Source organism: Brassica napus, chromosome A6 (assembly GCF_020379485.1).
Source record: "Brassica napus cultivar Da-Ae chromosome A6, Da-Ae, whole genome shotgun sequence".
NCBI classification, from domain to species: Eukaryota; Viridiplantae; Streptophyta; class Magnoliopsida; order Brassicales; family Brassicaceae; genus Brassica; species Brassica napus.
Window position 1 is genome coordinate 8,496,663 of NC_063439.1, and position 18,217 is coordinate 8,514,879.

The following is an 18,217-nucleotide window of genomic DNA, read 5'->3' on the forward strand; positions in this document are numbered from 1 at the left end:
TTGCTAGCCGTTGATTTCCAATTTGGGTGACGTGGCGTACATTGTATCTGATTTTCATTTTTAGCCGTTGTTTTAGTTATGCTGACGTGGCGGAATCTGGTGGCGTGGACGGTTTATGATACAAAGTGATTAATGTTAAGCGGGGAAGTTTTTTTTTTTTTTTTGTCAAAGCAATGACAAAACAAGTTCTTCCACTGATAGAGAAGATCCCTCAAACGATCCTTGGATTCTTAGAATCTTCTCCTTCGTGTTGGTCTTCTTCTCTATCAAAGACGACGCAAGCTCATGCTCGTATACTCAAATCCGGAGCCCAGAACGATGGCTACATCTCCGCAAAGCTCATCGCTTCCTACTCGAACTATAGCTGCTTCGACCATGCGAATCTCATCTTGCAATCGATTCCGGATCCAAATGTCTACACTTTCTCGTCTCTTATATACGCGTTAACTAAAGCGAAGCTTTACTCTCAATCGCTCGGCGTGTTTTCTCGGATGTTCTCTCGCGGGTTGATCCCAGATACCCACGTTCTTCCGAATTTGTTCAAAGTCTGTGCTGAGTTATCGGCTTTTAGAGCTGGTAAACAGATTCATTGTGTGGCGTGTGCGTTGGGGTTGGATGGGGATGGGTTCGTTCAGGGTTCTTTGTTTCATATGTACATGAGGTGCGGTAAGATGGGTGATGCACGCAAGGTGTTCGATAGAATGTCTAACAGAGATGTTGTGACTTGCAGTGCTTTGCTTTGTGGGTATGCGAGAAAGGGTTGTTTAGAAGAGGTGGTTCGTGTTCTAGCTGAGATGGAAAGTTCTGGTATTGAACCGAATATAGTGTCTTGGAATGGGATTCTTAGTGGGTTTAATCGTAGCGGGTATCATAAGGAAGCAGTGGTGATGTTCCAGAAGATGCATCATCTGGGTTTTCTACCTGATGAGATTGCTGTTTCAAGTGTTCTGCCTTCTGTTGGAGACTCGGAGAGGCTTGATATAGGGAGGCAGATTCATGGGTATGCGATTAAACAGGGTTTGCTGAAGGATAAATGTGTTATTAGTGCGATGATTGATATGTACGGGAAGTCTGGTCATGTCTATGGGATTATACAACTTTTTGAACAGTTTAAGCTGATGGAGACCGGGGTCTGCAATGCATGCATTACAGGGTTGTCACGAAATGGTCTTGTTGACAAGGCGCTTGAGATGTTTGAGTTATTCAAGGAGCAGAAGATGGAGTTAAATGTGGTTTCATGGACTTCAATTATAGCAGGGTGTGCACAGAATGGGAAAGATATTGAAGCCTTGGAACTGTTTAGAGAGATGCAGGTTGCTGGAGTGAAGCCAAACCGTGTAACAATCCCTTCCCTGCTTCCAGCGTGTGGAAATATAGCAGCTTTGGTTCATGGGAGATCGGCTCATGGATTTGCTGTACGGGTCCACCTTCTGGATGATGTTCATGTAGGGAGCGCTCTGATTGACATGTATGCCAAATGTGGAAGAATCAACATGTCTCAGGTTGTCTTTGATATGATGCCCACGAGAAACTTAGTCTGCTGGAATTCATTGATGAGTGGATACTCGATGCACGGGAAGGCCAAGGAAGTCATGAGCATATTTGAATCTCTCGTGAGAACCAGGTTAAAGCCTGACTTCATCAGCTTTACAAGCTTATTATCAGCATGTAGTCAAGTAGGTTTAACCGATGAGGGATGGAAATATTTCGGCATGATGACTGAGGAATATGGGATTAAACCGAGGCTGGAACATTATTCTTGCATGGTAAGCCTTCTTGGACGCGCAGGGAAGTTGCAAGAAGCATATGATTTGGTAAAAGAGATGCCTTTGGAGCCAGACTCCTGCGTCTGGGGAGCTTTGCTAAACTCTTGCAGACTTCAAAACAATGTAGATTTAGCTGAGATCGCAGCAGAGAAACTTTTCGTTCTAGAACCCGAAAACCCAGGGAGTTACGTTCTATTGTCCAATATATACGCAGCTAAAGGCATGTGGGAAGAAGTAGACAGTATTAGAAACAAGATGGAGAGTCTGGGGCTGAAGAAGAACCCGGGATGCAGCTGGATCCAAGTGAAGAACAAAGTGTACACGCTTCTTGCTGGTGACAAGTCGCATCCGCAGATAGATCAGATAACAGAGAAGATGGATGAGATTAGCAAAGAGATGAGGAGAGCTGGTCATCTCCCAAATTTGGATTTTGCTCTGCAAGATGTGGAGGAGCAAGAGCAAGAGCAGGCATTATGGGGACACAGCGAGAAACTAGCAGTAGTTTTTGGTCTTCTGAACACACCGGACGGTACACCACTTCAGGTGATAAAGAACCTTAGGATATGCGGAGATTGCCACTCAGTCATTAAGTTTATATCGGGCTACGCAGGTAGAGAGATCTTCGTTAGGGATACGAATAGGTTTCATCACTTTAAAGATGGTGTTTGTTCTTGTGGAGATTTCTGGTAATATTTTAAGGGATTTTTTTTTGCTATTAAAGATGTTGGATCATCATGTTGTTTCTACTATACAAGCTAATTAGAAGCTTATGAATAAAAAACTACAGAAGACATTTCGGTTTAGTTTCGGGTTCGGTTTGGGTTCAGTTTGGTTTGGGTAATTTGGATTTTATAAAACTCAAACCAATTAAAACCAAAGTAGCTTTGGTTTGGGTTCGGTTTGGGTTTAATTCGGTTCGGTTCAGTTCGGTTTGGTTTAGATTTAGTTCGGTTTACATTATTATGGTCTAGTTTGGTTCGGTGTAGTTCGGATTGGTTATAAAATATGAAGGCATCAGTTTTATACTTTTATTAAAAAATAATCAACTCATAAACGATAGATTGAGAATATAAAAACGTATGCTACATGATTTTATATATAATAGTATTATTTGAATCGTATTTATAATTTTTTTTAAGGGATTTTTGCAAAATTGACCTACAACTTAAAGTCAAACACAAAACTAACCTCCTTTTTTTTTGAAAATTGGTTTTGCCCTATTCACCCCACAAGTTCATATAATTTACGAAAATGCCATCAATTTTTTTTTTTTTTTTCGAAAATGACATTTTTACTCTCTCACCCTCATCATCTTCAAGTAATTACAAGATTGCCATTGTCATCAATACCACAACCACCATGAACAACCAATTTGAAGCTCTTAATGCTCCCAAAATCGATTTACCCTTCTTCTTTTTCCATTCTTGTGAACTAAACACAACATATCTCTCACTTTCTCTCCACAATAAGCTAAAAAACCCAAGATTTTGATTCTAAAATTTTTATGGTTCATAGAGTCATAGAAGCTAACGATTATGGGTGGGTGACTTCCGTTTGTGATTCTGTGTGCTTGGAGAAGCCTTATGTATGCTAAGGAACTTATCTCACCAATTTAAGGTATGACATCGAGTTTTTTTCCAGATCTGTTCGTCAGACGACTTACTTGGGAAGTCGTCTGGCTGTAGACGACTTACCTTTCAGTCGTCTGGCTGTAGACGACTTACCTGGAAGTCGTCTGGTCAACGCAGAGGTTATTTTTGCAATTGACTTTGAAATCTGTAACCTCAGACGACTGAAAGTTAAGTCGTCTACTATTGTTTGGTTTCAAAAAAAATTCCAAAGAACCTAGACGACTTACATTTCAGTCGTCATAGGTTAGTTTTACATTTGACTGGATAATTTCAGAAGTTTGACTTCCCCAGACGACTTACATTTCAGTCGTCTGGCGAAAATTAAAATAATAATATTTTTTTAAAGTAAACGACTTACAATTAAGTAGTCATAGGTTAGTTTTGCAATTGAAAAAAAAAACTTCAAGATTTAATTATACACAGACGACTTATAATTCAGTCGTCCACCAGACGACTTAATTGTAAGTCGTCCAGGATTTTTTTCTGAGATTCTGGTCAAACCTCGTAAATCCTGGACGACTTACATTTCAGTCGTCTCGTGGACGACTGAATTATAAGTCGTCTGTATATAATTAAATCTTGAAGTTTTTTTTTTCAATTGCAAAACTAACCTATGACGACTTAACTGTAAGTCGTCTACTTTTAAAAAAATATTATTATTTTAATTTTCACTAGACGACTGAAATGTAAGTCGTCCAAAAAGTCAAACTTCTGAAATAATCCAGTCAAATGCAAAACTAACCTCTGACGACTGAAATGTAAGTCGTCTAGCTTTTTTGGAGTTTTTTTTTAACCAAACAATAGTAGACGACTTAACTTTCAGTCGTCCGAAATAACAGATTTCAAAGTCAATTGCAAAAATAACCTCTGCGTTGACCAGACGACATATAGTTTAGTCGTCTAGACAACTTAGATTGAAGTCGTCCGCGTCTTCTCCACTAGTTTTTAAGTCTTCTACGTTAGTTTTTGAATAACTTGTATTTTTAAGAGTGATAAGTAACTTCAAGATATGTAAAACTCATATTTACAAAATATGTTCTCTCCCTTAGTTTTACTAAATTTGACTAAGTTTTTCAATGCAAACTTATAAAAAATATGATATGCTTTGACTAGTTACTATTGTTTGTTTCCATCTCTTACCAACATTCTTGTTTATTAAGATGAGAAAAAGGCGATTGGAGTTTATTATTGCATATGAGAGATCCAAAGATAAGAAAAAGGCCACTGAAGTCTATTATTTCATTGATTTGTAAATGTGTAAACACATTGTTAGCACATTTAATACATCTTGGAAAACATTATTACTGATTTTACAAAAAATTCACAACTAAAAGAGTATACATGCAATTCACAAAACAGACCACAAATAAAACTATTATAGATCATTCATCTACAAAGACAAGCTTGGATTCCACTTGAGTAGACAAGACCAGACAACTTTTAAGAAGTCCAGACGACTTCTAAGAAGTCCAGAAGACTTCCAGGAAGTTCAGACGACTTTGCCAGAAGACTTTTAGGAAGTTCAGACGACTTCCAGACGACTTTACAGGAAGTCCAGACGACTTTTAGGAAGTCCAGACGACTTCCAGACGACTTCCAGACGACTTCCAGACGACTTCCAGACGACTTCCAGACGACTAACAAGTAAGTCGTCCCAGAAGTCTTCCAGATCTGAAAAACCTGCATATTAAATCCAGATCTGAAAAACCTGCATATTCAAAAACGTTCAAAAGGCTTAAAAACAGAAAAAATGAGTGGAAGATTAGATAAATCTACCTTTACAGAACACACAAAAATGCATATCTAAAAATAATAGATCTACCTTTAAATTAGTGGAAGATGATGAGTACCATCTAATTAAAAACCTGCAAGAAAAAAAAATAGATTAGTAACAAAGACATGAGACAAAATTGAAAAATTCATATAAAGTTTGGTGTTTTCAAGTCAAAAAGATTAGAGTGGGTTTGGAGAGTTTTAGTTTGGGAAAAAAGTAAGAACTTTATACAACAAGAAGTTACCAAATGAAAAAAAATCAGACATAAGAACTTACCAAAACGCTCAGAAAAATCCAGACGACTTCCTAGAAGTCCAGACGACTTCCTGGAAGCCCAGACGACTTCCTGGAAGCCCAGACGACTTCCTGGAAGTCCAGATGACTTTGTCAGAAGACTTCCAAGAAGTCCAGACGACTTCCAGACGACTTCCAGACGACTAACAGGTAAGTCGTCCCAGAAGTCTTCCAGATCTGAAAAACCTGCACATCAAATCCAGATCTGAAAAACCTGCATATCCAAAAACGTTCAAATGACTTAAAAATAGAGAAAATGAGTGGAAGATTAGATAAATCTACATTTATAGAACACACAAAAATACATATCTAAAATTAATAGATCTACCTCTAAATTAGTGGAAGATGAGTACCATTTGATTAAAAACCTGCAAAAGAGATAGATTAGTAAGAAATACATGAGACAAAACTGAAAAATTCATATAAAGTTTGGTGTTTTCAAGTCAAAGAGATTAGAGAGAGGTTGGAGAGTTTTAGAATGATGAACATTACATTTTTGTTGCAACCATTTGAGAGGATGAGAGAGAATGTGTAAATTTTTCTTTATATAGGGAGACAAAAAATCCAATTAGATTAAATATTTTTGACTCAGACGACTTCCTGGACGACTTACATTTCAGTCGTCTGGTGAAGAAATTAAAACAGACGACTTACATGTAAGTCATCCAGAAGAGTTTAATATTTTTAGCGGGAAATTAAATATTTTTAGCGGAAAACTAAAATAGAAGACTTTCCAGACGACTTACAAGTAAGTCGTCTGGACGACTGAAATATACGTCGTCCGGGTAAATTATTCAACAGACGACTGAAATATAAGTCGTCCACAACCTAAACATAACCCCTAAACTTAATTATCTAATTAAACACTTCATAAAACCAAATCAAACTTGAAAAATGTTTACTATACACAGAAATAAACACATATAGGTGAAAACTAATTTTTGAAAAAAACATTTTAGTTTTCCAAAATCTAACCCTAACAATACATACAATACTACAACATATGTTTGTCAAACTCCTAAACCAAAGTATTTCATGATTCACTACTTCCACTCATCTATCTTCAAAACAAATCAATTTTATCATATCTTAATTTATATCAGTTAAAACTGTTTATAATTACTTGATTTTTATTTTTTACGCATCAAAATTTTTTTTACAAGATTTATAAATTATTTTTAAAATAAACTGGTACCAGACGACTTATACTTCAGTCGTCCAGACGACTTCCAACATCTCAGACAACTCAGACGATTTACGGGGGCTATATTCGTAAAAATGGCTTCTGTTTTTTTGTTTGGTCACAAGGGGCTGAGCTGTAATTTCACTAGGCTTTTAGGTTAGTTTTGCATTTGATTCAAGTTTGGGTATAGGTTTGGGATTAAAATCAAGTTGTGGGTTAGTTTTGGCAAAAACCCCTTTTTTTAAAGATATGAAAGTTATGAAAAAATAAAAAACGAAACTTTAACTAAAATTTGCAATATGTTAATAATATATATATATATATATCGTATATATTTTTAATATATATATATTGGATTATCGGTTTGGTTCGGTTTGGTTCGGTTTAAACCCAAACCAAACCGTTCGGGTTGAGTAAAACATAAACCAATTGGGTTACATAAAGAGCACGGTCTAGTTTGGTTCGGTTTAACTTCGGTTTGGTTGGTTCGGTTCGGTTTGGGTTTTTTGCCCATCCCTAGAAGATATTGTGCATGATAGTTTCAAAACTTTGGTTCATAACATATGGTTCTTATTAACTCATTATAAGCTTTATGAGCGGTTAATTATTACATATATTAATAAGCTGTCACAAAGCCCGTCTAGCTCAGTTGGTAGAGCGCAAGGCTCTTAACCTTGTGGTCGTGGGTTCGAGCCCCACGGTGGGCGCTTGATATTTTTTTCCCCTGAGAAATTTAAATGAAATATCTCCCAAAAAGGACAAAAACTTTTCGATCTGAAAATAATAATTTTTGATTTTCAGGAAAATAATAAATGGTCAGATATCATCCAACCACGTTTTCACAGAGAGCCACAGCATCACAGTTGAATACATCGCAGTTTCTCTCTCTCTCTCTCTCTCTCTCTCTCTCTCTCTCTCTCTCTCTCTCTCTCTCTGCTTGAATCGATTTGTTCCAGGTACGTGATTTGTTCATCAGATCTTCCATCATCGCTATTCGATTATGTCTTCTTCCTCACTTTCACGAGCTCGAATGTTGTGATCGGATCGAATTTTCTATCGATTTGGTTTCATTTTTTGATATGGATCTGTTCCAGCCTCGCGTTTTGTTAACAGGGATTGTGGAGCGGTTTGATTTGATTTCGATCTGTGACAATGGTGGCTGCTGGAATCGACATGGATGAAGGAGCTCTCGAGATCGGAATGGGTAAGTAGTTGATTTTTGATTGTGATCTGTAGATGCCGATCATGGATCACGTATTCTCTAAAACGTTGGATGATGTAGACGGCTTTCTTCGTTGAATCACATATCAATCGTTTTCTGTAGCTGATGTTATCTTTGCGAGAGTCTGATTTGAGAATCTTTTGAAAATGTGTAGAGTACAGAACTGTCTCAGGTGTTGCAGGACCCTTGGTCATCCTTGAAAAAGTGAAGGTAGGATCATTGATAAGGACAAGCTTTGCCATTGATATATTGAATCCTATCTTTGCTATAAGAATGTTTATAATGTCCCTGCAGGGTCCAAAGTACCAGGAGATTGTTAATATTCGCCTAGGAGATGGATCTATGAGACGTGGTCAGGTCTTGGAGGTTGATGGCAAGAAAGCTGTTGTCCAGGTTCATGGTTCTTCTGTCTTACTCTTAACTTGATTTCTGCATTACACTTAAGCACATGTTGTACAGTTTTGCTTGTCCTGAATAAATTAATTCATCTAATGATTTTAGGTTTTTGAAGGAACATCCGGAATTGACAACAAATTTACCACCGTGCAATTCACTGGAGAGGTATTTATTTTTAGTCTTGTTCACTTAAAACTAAGAACTGAGAACTGCTATAGTTTTTTTGTTTTGACATTTTTGTTCATGGTATGTGTTTTTAGGTTTTGAAGACCCCTGTATCACAGGACATGCTTGGCCGCATTTTTAACGGCTCAGGAAAGCCAATTGATAATGGCCCTCCTATTTTGCCAGAGGCTTACCTTGATATCTCTGGTGAGTGTTTATTTGCCTCATTGTGTGATCTCTGAAACCAAACTTTTGTTGTTGTTTTAATTGTGTCGGTGAATAATATTTACAGGAAGTTCAATCAACCCCAGTGAAAGAACTTACCCTGAAGAGATGATTCAAACTGGGATTTCTACCATTGATGTCATGAACTCGATCGCTCGTGGACAGAAGATTCCTCTTTTCTCTGCTGCTGGTCTACCTCATAACGAAATCGCTGCTCAAATTTGTCGTCAGGATGGTCTTGTTAAGCGGTTGGAAAAGACTGAGAACCTAATTGAGGTAATCATTTGCCCCATTAACCATCACTAAAGTACTTTTATGTTTTAAGGATCATGCTTAAGTGTAAGTGTGTCTGTGTGTACATTCACTTTCTAACTAATGTATAAGGATGTGAGCATCTCTTCAAATCCGTATGGCATGTAAAGAGCTATATTTTGTAATACCATTGACTATTTAAGCATACTTCTGTGGGAATTGAGTGTCTGATTAGTTGGTTGCCTCGTGAAATCCTTTGATCTCTTCCCTTGTGTTTTTCCAGGATCATGGAGAGGACAATTTTGCAATTGTCTTCGCAGCTATGGGTGTAAACATGGAGACAGCTCAGTTCTTCAAGCGTGATTTTGAAGAAAATGGATCAATGGAAAGGGTTACCCTTTTCCTGAACCTGGTAACTTCTTGTGATTTTTATGCTTCTTGCTGTATCTTACATGGTTGATTGTACTATTATGTTGTATTGACATTTATTATGTGTTTCACTCCTACAGGCAAATGACCCGACCATCGAGAGAATCATCACTCCTCGAATTGCCCTGACAACCGCAGAGTATTTAGCTTATGAATGTGGGAAGCATGTGCTTGTTATATTGACAGACATGAGTTCTTATGCAGATGCTCTTCGTGAGGTTAATTTTTTTTCACTTGTCCCATGATTCTAACTTGGTTTAGGTTTTCACACACCTCAACCAGCATGTATGTTATATTTTATTTTTTCGACAACAGCAAGCATATGTTTTCTGAAGTCTACCTTCGACATATTTTAATAAACTGTAGGTCTCTGCCGCTCGAGAAGAAGTACCTGGAAGACGTGGATATCCGGGTTATATGTACACAGATCTTGCAACTATTTATGAGCGTGCAGGGCGTATTGAAGGAAGAAAGGGTTCCATCACCCAAATCCCTATCCTGACTATGCCCAATGATGGTAAAAAGCCCTTTCATTCTTCGATACTTTTCTTTCTGATTGAACAAAGCTCATCATTATCTCTTGTTGTCATACTCAGACATCACTCACCCTACTCCGGATCTTACTGGTTACATTACCGAGGGTCAGATATATATTGACAGGCAGCTTCGCAACAGACAGGTGCGATATGCGTTACACGTTTTGTATATCTGTCATTACTTTTTTTGTACATAGATAAAAAACGTTTGCCATCCATCTACAATGATCTCTGATGTTTCTTCTGGTTCTTCCCTGAAACAGATATATCCACCCATTAACGTGCTTCCATCACTCTCTCGATTGATGAAGGTAGCCAAGCCATTCAATTATATTACCCTTAAGGATTCATAGGGATTGAAACATACTGTGACTTATTATATTAACCATCGTTCAATTTTGCAGAGTGCTATTGGTGAGGGAATGACTCGTCGTGACCATTCTGATGTGTCCAACCAGGTTCGCTATATATAAGACCTTACCCTTGTCTCTCATGTTCGTTTGGAACCATCAAACCTAATTCTCAATATTCTGTATCAATTTTCAGCTCTACGCAAACTATGCAATCGGGAAGGATGTTCAAGCCATGAAAGCTGTAGTTGGAGAAGAAGCTCTTTCTTCCGAGGATCTGGTACTTTTCTCTACTCAATCACATTCATGTTTCATATCAATACTCACAACAACAATTACTCATGACGATAGCTTCTTGTGTTGTGGTTTTGCAGCTGTACCTAGAGTTCCTGGACAAATTTGAGAGGAAGTTTGTGATGCAAGGAGCATACGATACAAGAAACATCTTCCAGTCACTTGATTTGGCATGGACACTGATCCGTATCTTCCCACGTGAGCTTCTTCACCGTATTCCTGCCAAAACTCTTGATCAATTCTACAGCCGCGATGCAACAAGCTAAGCCTTTTAAACAATCTCTATATTGCTCCATCCTCGTCTTATTTGGAACTTGAACAAGATTTGCGTGAAAACGAAAACACAAAAACTCAGAGAACCGTGAAATTTGGATTATTCGTTTGTTTTTTCATCTGTGTAATAAAGGTTTGTGTAGTAGGTAAACTACGCACGAAAACGCTATTTATAAGCCGTTGAATCATATCTTTTTGTTGTTGTGTAATAATCTATTCCTTCAGACTTTTATTACATCTATGTGCGATATGTTACATATTTGCTCTGTTCTCTTGATATAACATAGAGAAATGATTGTCTGGCTCATGAAGACCTCCAAAAATGAGTCAATGACAATCAAAATCGCGTATGGTCCAGGCCCTTTGATAATTTGGGTGTATGAATTATAGACAGTTCTTATATAAGAAGATGGCACATTTTTATATGAATAATAATGTTATAACTAATTCACAATGTATGACTGGTATAGCAGTGAGCAACAATGTCTATTTAAGCCATCCTAATGTAATCTAACAATTCCCTCTCTTTTGGTATTCTCTACTATATGAACCTCTGAATCCCAATACACTGAGCCGCATGGAAAAACAAAATCAGACAAACATCAACTCTCTTTCTCTCCAATTTTACACCATCTAGGAAACAGTATACCGTCTGTCCTGTCCAAAAAAAAAAAGAAGAAGATAATGTAAGAACCAGGAGCGAGCACGCGGTACTTTATGAAATATGAACATCGATCACAAGCTGATATAATAACCCGCACTTTGTGTAATACATATGTCTGTTTGTGTCGTATGGCTAGTGGATATGCTCTAGGAGAGGAAATTAATATTAAATGCACAGAATAGTTGATGTTAACAGCGTTTCATCACTGATGATAGGTAGTTTACTCAAAAAACCTCTAACCACCCTATTGCTCAGACAAACATAAACATAATGGGCAGACTTATGTCTGAAACATAAGGGGAGAATGGAGCGTTTACCAGCAAATCAAAGACGCTAGATTTTGTACTCGCCAACATGCATCCATTTGGTAGATGACCACTTGTTCCCTCTAATCACAGGACATCCACCTAGAATCAAATGAGGATATATATTATCAACTCCACACTCAGAATGGTATCGTTGAAAAGCAAATTTACAAAGGGTGTTTTATATGGTTATTATGATACCATGCAAGCTTGAGGGATCAAGTGTAGCATCGGGCCTCATGCTCCAGAAGAGCAAAGCATCACCCATTCTAGGCTTTACGGAAAGTCCCTTTTTACCACACGCAGAGAGCTCATTGTACCATGGTACGGAACTAAAATTCATATTGGCAGCAGGAAACACCGTTTCACCGCCTTCTTCAACATCCGACCTGTATAAAATTAGAATAAGAGTTATTTATTTTGTATAAGACAAAAAAAGAGAGAAAATACTTGAATTTGGCAGCCTTAAAAAGAATACAGTTAGAAAATAATCTTACAGATACATGAGCATTGTAGCCATGCGTTGACCTCCATTCTTAGTGTTGAACTCGTCAACAAAGTAATCATAGTGTGGTTCATACTTTTGGCCTTCTTCGTAGTGAAGCACTTGAAGTCCTTCCCCATGATCTGCACATTCCAAAATCATAAACTCATAATTCATAATGCAGAAGAAATTTGATATTCTCATTTTGACACTACTTAGATATATAACAAATGCCTCTGTGCAAGATTAAAAACCTCAGAGAAAATGATTAATCTATTGAAAAATCACTCATACCTGCTGGAATAAAGGTGTAATCTGCAATTCTTTTCTCAATGGTCTTAATGATTTTGTCCCTTCCTCTCCTAAGGAAAGTCCCTGAGCTTGTTCTCACCCTGAATGCGTTTATAAATTCACAAATCATCAGAACAATCCACAATGCTTTCCAAATTAAAAAAAAAAAACTTTTTTACTTCTCTCAGACAGCAAGCAGCGTCATTATCATCCATGGAGAAAGGAAAGGAAAGCGAACCTGCTGTCTTTGCTCTTGCCGGTTTCGCTATCAACAACAGTTGACTTCACCATATGGGGTTTGGCAAGACTGATTAAATACTCACATTCTTCTTTCGACTGGTCAATAATATCAAATAATAAATTAAATACTCTCAAAGATTCGGGTTTTTAGTTTTCAAACATGCATCAATTCAGACAATAAAAAGACATTCATTGTAATAAGAGTTTCGTTTGAAATAAGAAGACAAACCAAGAAGTTGTGGTAGACGAAAGCTCTGGGCTCCCAAGAGAGCACTTCAGTCCACTGATCTCCTCTCTTCCCAAGTCCCTCCTCACTTCTGAAAATTCAAAAAACAATTTGAATCAAAAACATTCCGACCAAACAAAATAATCTCAGACAAGTCGAAGATTCGGACAGCACCTCTCAGTTGCAGCTCGTCGGAAATAAGAGAGATCCATGGGAGAAGATTCGTCGTTGTTATTAATGGGAAGAGAGAAAACCCCAAAGGCCAAAAGCATCAAGAGAACAATCGTTAACATGAAAAGCATAAACAGAACCAGCATCAATGTCGACCATTTCCTCGCCTGTAATAATCTCTGCGACTGTCTCACCTTCGCCATCACCCAAACAAAGATCCAACCCGAAACAAACAGCGAGAAACAAAAGTTTGTAAACCGGAGAGAGAGAGAGGAATCGATCGCAGAAGAGAATCACAAAACCCCTGGGAACGAGATGCAGAAACCAAAAATATATATAAATAAAGATCAAAATTTATTTCGCACTTCCTTTCTCTAATTTTTATCTCTGTTCCAACGCCGTCTTTACAAAAGAATTTGAAATGACATTTATATCCTTCGTTATACAATGGTCGGTCGTTGATAGATGCGGATGATTACGTAATTTCAGCTAGAATTGGTTTTTCTCAGCACAATGTTTTGTTCAAAAAAAAAAAGATCTACACATGAAATCAAACCAATGGGCTATGTTGTTGATTACTATATGTATCATCTTTGACTAAACATATATAACATTCCTCTCTTTTAATAACATAATAATTACATTTCCTTAAATAGATAATTGTTTTTAATTAGTATAGATTTCCAGACTGTTTTATAGATTGTTTTCTACTTTTCTGTTTATAGTTTTTTTGGTGAGATTTGATATTGGGGGAAGCGGTGTTTTGAATTTTGATTTTCTAACATGTTAGGCTTTTAGCTATGTTTTTACACCTAATCAGAATAATTATTAAGCTAAAAATAAATTGAGATGAGATCATTACAAAATCTGGTAATGTAATGACAAAGTTGTTGAACTTAAATCGTACTTTTATAAGTAAAAAGGGTAAAAAAAAAACTATAAATGTGACGAATCCCAAAAATCATTGTGAGGGTTGGAGAACGAGAAAGTCAATACGTGAACGGAACGTTTACAAATTACAAGTAACGTCATTAATTCGGTTTAGTAAAAACTAAATTTAAAATTTTAGAAAAGAAAAATCATCAGCTGCAGAAAATATTTGGGGTTTTAGAGCTTATTTAAATGGGCTTACTTATAGGAAGATACGGGCCTATCTAAGCCCTGGAACACAAAACTGAAAATCATTGGCGACAGTACACAACAAAAAAAGTAGGACGTGCGTACTTCGAACTATCGAAGTAACAACAGATCAAACATAATTCTGATAAAATACAATCAAATACTCTTATAAAAAACCACAGTATCGTACTCTCTCAACTCAAGTCAACCCAATCAAGATACAAACTCATGTTTGTGTTTCAATCTTATCATCAGGAAACAAAATTAATAATCTTTTCACCAAGAAACAAAAAAAACGATACTTCAATAATGAAACTCATCAAACTTGGTTAATCCAAAAAGAGGACCAAACCACTTATCGATCATTCTGTGAATGCTTATCTTCAAGAAAAGGAAACATCCATGATCATGATCGTGAACTTCGTTGTTGTTATCAAAAGGCAATTCCTGCCAGTAGATACGCTTGGACGTCTCTGGATCAAAGAGAGGCTCTCTAACCTTGACGTAACGCCGTTGTAACGACTTAGGCATATGCTCAAATGGAGGCGTTTGGGTCCCTGCTGGATAACAAAAGGGAATCAGATCCTTTAACGACACGAGCTCCTCCGTTTCCCTCTCGTTCGCCGGCCTCGGCGCGGACGGCAATATTTGACAAGAACCCAGTGATTGTTTTTTTCTGTTTCTACTGAGGTTTTGGAGTAACAACTAAAAATAAACAACATAAAAGGGTTATATGTTATGGTGATACAATTATAGAATTAATGTTGGATTAGAACTTAAATACTAGTCCTGCTGTGAAGTGTGAATTAGATGGAGAAAAGAGCATAACTAAGCGTGTGTTGTTGGGATTTCTCTTGAGAATGTCAGGTGAAATTTCCAAAGGTTAAATAATATGATCAACTCCAGGATTGAAGATGATTTACGCTTTAGAAAGGGTCTTTTCTTTTTAATTAGTCATTATGTCCAAACCGTTTGGCATTAGGATTCGTTTTAAGAATTTTTATTTTTATTTGTTAGCCAATATGCTAGGTTTGAAAAACTCAGATGTTTATTTTTATATCAAAGAGACACTTTTTCTTACAAAAGGGAGTCAGAAATCAGCATGTTCAAGCTGCTTATAGACTTCACAATGACTAAAATGGAAAATGGATGTGAGTCACAATTTTAGCTCCAGAAAGTGGTCATGAATCATATAATACGTGTAAGCGACTGTGTTCCAATGTATCGAATATATCCTTTGCCGGATACATACGTGTAAATAAAATTAGTAACTTTCTCATGAATTCTGATTTGACACATTCTATTTAAGCAATATAGATTACATCGTTAATTAGTTGAGTTTTATTCAAGAATACATGGTTTAGAAGAATATGAAAGATTAATGACACGAATACGATTATGACATTACTAAAGAAAGATTAGTGTCAATAGCCGGCTCTTATAATATACGATAAATATGGTTCAGTACGTTTTATAGTCGTTGGCTATTACAACGATTAGCCATTAAAATGACACCCACAAGTTTCAGCAGCTATATATATATATTAATCTACTAGAAAGTTTCAGTTGAATTTCCTGTTAAATATTTGATTCATTCTAAAAAACTTAAAATATATTTGATTGTATCTTGAGATGAAAACTAATGGAGTTACATCTTTGCTAGTATAAAGCATCATTGAGTTCACTTTTCATATTATTCGTTTTCAGTACAGTGTGTATATACAATAAATAGTTTTTCAAAATTTATGTTTTTAATTATTTATTAACTTAAATATTGAATTATAACCTCGTATTCCGAAAAATACATAAATTTAAACTTTGTAGAAAAAACATAGTTCGATGATAAGTTAGAAAGCAAATTACAAAACTATGACTTGAAAAAGCAAATAGGGTTTAAGCACCACCAATCAGTCGAAAATAAAACAATAGGGTTTCAGTGTTCAAAAAAAAAAAACAATAGGGTTTAAGCGTCAAAACGACGCCGCTTCAGCAAGCATTTGGACTTGCAAAGCAAATCAGACCTTGTGAATTTCTCATAGTCTCCTTTACCAAAGCCGCTCTGTGTCTCTGAGTAACCAATTCTCTCAATTGATGGCGCTAATACGATCAAAACTCCGTCTTCCTCGAACCCTCTCCTTCATCTCTCCTCATCTACCCAAACCCTTCACCACCTCCGCAACTTCTCAACACCATGACCACGAAAACGACGAATCCGCCGCCGCCACCGTCACCACCCCTGCTTCACCGTCCTTAACTCCGGAAGACACCCAAACCGTAGAAAAGCTCCACTCAATCATCAAAGACCACCACCGCAAATACCCATCAAACGACGCCGTCCTAAACCCCACCTTCACCCTCCCTTCCCTCTCCCTCACCCTCTCCCAAATCCCCGCCGCCGCAATCTCCCCCTCCGTCATCCAATCCGTGATCCAAAAATGCGCCGCCGTCCGCCACGGCATCCCCCTCCACCAGTCCCTATCTTTCTTCAACTGGGCCACTTCACAAGACCAATACCATCATCTCTCCCCTCACCCTTACAACGAAATGATCGATCTCGCCGGAAAGGCCCGCCATTTCGACCTAGCCTGGCGCCTAATCGACCTCATGAAATCGAGAAACGTCCACATCACGATGGAGACCTTCACGGTTCTGATCAGGCGCTACGTCAGAGCCGGTTTAGCCTCGGAGGCCGTCCACTGCTTTAACCGTATGGAGGATTACGGTTGTGCCCCCGATAAGATCGCCTTCTCTATCGTCATTAGTATCCTCTCTAGGAAGCGTAGAGCGAGCGAAGCTCAGTCCTTTTTCGACTCCTTGAAAGATAGGTTCGAACCCGATGTGATCGTTTACACTAACCTCGTCCGCGGCTGGTGTCGCGCCGGCGAGATCTCGGAGGCTGAGAGGGTCTTCAAGGAGATGAAAGGGGCCGGGATTGAGCCTAATGTGTATACTTACAGTATTGTGATTGATGCCTTGTGTAGATGCGGGCAGATAAGTCGTGCACACGATGTGTTCGCTGATATGATTGACTCGGGTTGTCCTCCAAACGCTATTACTTTTAATAACTTGATGAGGGTTCATGTTAAGGCTGGGAGGACGGAGAAGGTTCTGCAGGTTTATAACCAGATGAAGAAGCTGGGATGCGAGCCGGATACGATCACTTACAACTTCTTGATCGAGGCTCATTGCAGAGACGAGAATCTTGAAAACGCGGTCAAGGTGTTGAACAGTATGATCAAGAGGAAGTGCGAGGTGAATGCTTCGACTTTCAACACGATTTTTAGGTGCATTGAGAAGAAGAGGGATGTTAATGGAGCGCATAGGATGTATTCGAAGATGATGGAGGCGAAGTGCGAGGCGAATACTGTGACGTATAATATACTGATGAGGATGTTTGCTGGGTCGAAATCGACGGATATGGTGTTGAAGATGAAGAAGGAGATGGATGAGAAGGAAGTTGAGCCGAATGTGAATACTTATAGGCTTTTGGTTACGATGTTTTGTGGGATGGGGCATTGGAATAATGCTTATAAGCTGTTTAGGGAGATGGTTGAAGAGAAGTGTTTGGTGCCGAGTTTGTCTTTGTATGAGATGGTTCTTGCTCAGTTGAGGAGAGCTGGGCAGTTGAAGAAGCATGAAGAGTTGGTGGAGAAGATGGTTCAGAAGGGACTTGTTGCTCGGCCATTGTAGTAGGGAGGAACTTTACAAGCGTTGAATCAGAACTTTTTTGTTCTTTTTTATTTTAAGCAATTTTATTTTCAAACAGATGTGTTATTACTTCATTTTGTGCACAGCATTGGTTAACGAGCTTCAAGAAGTAATTGTGTACTCATTTCTTTATCCAGATATATCAGAGGATATGTTCTCTTCGTTTTCTCAGGAAATGCAAATGTTCTTGCAACAATTGCTAATAAAATCCCAAAAGAT

General features: G+C 37.8%; 4 protein-coding genes and 1 non-coding gene across 8 annotated transcripts; 4 read left to right on the top strand and 1 right to left on the bottom strand.

The window, feature by feature from the left end:
- Positions 1-52: 52 nt before the first annotated feature.
- On the top strand, positions 53-2,569 carry LOC106433690 (pentatricopeptide repeat-containing protein At1g20230). The gene has a single exon (XM_013874514.3). The coding sequence runs from the start codon at positions 174-176 to the stop codon at positions 2,454-2,456; it is 2,283 nt and encodes a 760-aa protein (XP_013729968.2). The 5' UTR covers positions 53-173; the 3' UTR covers positions 2,457-2,569.
- A 4,713-nt stretch (positions 2,570-7,282) lies between these two features.
- On the top strand, positions 7,283-7,355 carry TRNAK-CUU. Its single transcript has one exon. It is a non-coding gene; the product is annotated as a tRNA-Lys (tRNA).
- A 99-nt stretch (positions 7,356-7,454) lies between these two features.
- On the top strand, positions 7,455-11,049 carry LOC106433719 (V-type proton ATPase subunit B3). 3 transcript variants are annotated; one of them, XM_013874543.3, is made up of 15 exons: positions 7,458-7,604; positions 7,762-7,852; positions 8,025-8,080; positions 8,165-8,263; positions 8,372-8,431; positions 8,527-8,638; positions 8,724-8,932; positions 9,192-9,320; positions 9,418-9,555; positions 9,704-9,854; positions 9,934-10,016; positions 10,137-10,184; positions 10,278-10,331; positions 10,420-10,503; positions 10,598-11,049. In XM_013874543.3, the coding sequence occupies exons 2-15, from the start codon at positions 7,801-7,803 to the stop codon at positions 10,781-10,783; spliced, it is 1,461 nt and encodes a 486-aa protein (XP_013729997.1). In that variant the 5' UTR covers positions 7,458-7,604; positions 7,762-7,800; the 3' UTR covers positions 10,784-11,049. The 3 variants fall into 3 exon arrangements, with proteins under 3 accessions (XP_048638472.1, XP_013729997.1, XP_022543036.1); XM_022687315.2 differs by having other exon boundaries at positions 7,495-7,604; positions 7,743-7,852; XM_048782515.1 differs by lacking the exons at positions 10,278-10,331; positions 10,420-10,503; positions 10,598-11,049 and having other exon boundaries at positions 7,455-7,604; positions 10,137-10,241.
- A 141-nt stretch (positions 11,050-11,190) lies between these two features.
- On the bottom strand, positions 11,191-13,559 carry LOC106433720 (probable prolyl 4-hydroxylase 3). Of its 2 annotated transcripts, none has more exons than XM_013874546.3 (8): positions 13,175-13,559; positions 13,004-13,091; positions 12,773-12,870; positions 12,538-12,635; positions 12,257-12,386; positions 11,961-12,148; positions 11,772-11,861; positions 11,191-11,447 (listed from the first exon to the last, which is right to left on the bottom strand). In XM_013874546.3, exons 1-7 carry the CDS (start codon positions 13,372-13,374, stop codon positions 11,788-11,790), a joined length of 876 nt encoding a protein of 291 aa, XP_013730000.1. In that variant the 5' UTR covers positions 13,375-13,559; the 3' UTR covers positions 11,191-11,447; positions 11,772-11,787. The 2 variants fall into 2 exon arrangements, with proteins under 2 accessions (XP_013730000.1, XP_013729999.1); XM_013874545.3 differs by having other exon boundaries at positions 11,191-11,442; positions 13,175-13,558.
- A 2,707-nt stretch (positions 13,560-16,266) lies between these two features.
- Positions 16,267-18,162, top strand: LOC106433718 (pentatricopeptide repeat-containing protein At1g20300, mitochondrial). Its single transcript, XM_013874542.3, has one exon. The coding sequence runs from the start codon at positions 16,382-16,384 to the stop codon at positions 17,978-17,980; it is 1,599 nt and encodes a 532-aa protein (XP_013729996.1). The 5' UTR covers positions 16,267-16,381; the 3' UTR covers positions 17,981-18,162.
- Positions 18,163-18,217: the final 55 nt, after the last annotated feature.

Bases quoted from the DNA above. Each gene is read 5' to 3' on its own strand.
- LOC106433720 (XM_013874546.3), bottom strand. From the start codon at position 13,374: ATGGCGAAGGTGAGACAGTCGCAGAGATTATTACAGGCGAGGAAATGG. The intron at 12,871-13,003 runs GTTTGTCTTCTT...ATTATTGACCAG, and splicing joins TCGTCTACCACAACTTCTTG to TCGAAAGAAGAATGTGAGTA. The intron at 11,862-11,960 runs GTATCATAATAA...ATTTGATTCTAG, and splicing joins TGATCCCTCAAGCTTGCATG to GTGGATGTCCTGTGATTAGA.
- LOC106433718 (XM_013874542.3), top strand. From the start codon at position 16,382: ATGGCGCTAATACGATCAAAACTCCGTCTTCCTCGAACCCTCTCCTTC.
- LOC106433690 (XM_013874514.3), top strand. From the start codon at position 174: ATGACAAAACAAGTTCTTCCACTGATAGAGAAGATCCCTCAAACGATC.
- LOC106433719 (XM_013874543.3), top strand. From the start codon at position 7,801: ATGGTGGCTGCTGGAATCGACATGGATGAAGGAGCTCTCGAGATCGGA. The intron at 8,432-8,526 runs GTATTTATTTTT...ATGTGTTTTTAG, and splicing joins CCGTGCAATTCACTGGAGAG to GTTTTGAAGACCCCTGTATC. The intron at 9,855-9,933 runs GTAAAAAGCCCT...TGTCATACTCAG, and splicing joins CCTGACTATGCCCAATGATG to ACATCACTCACCCTACTCCG.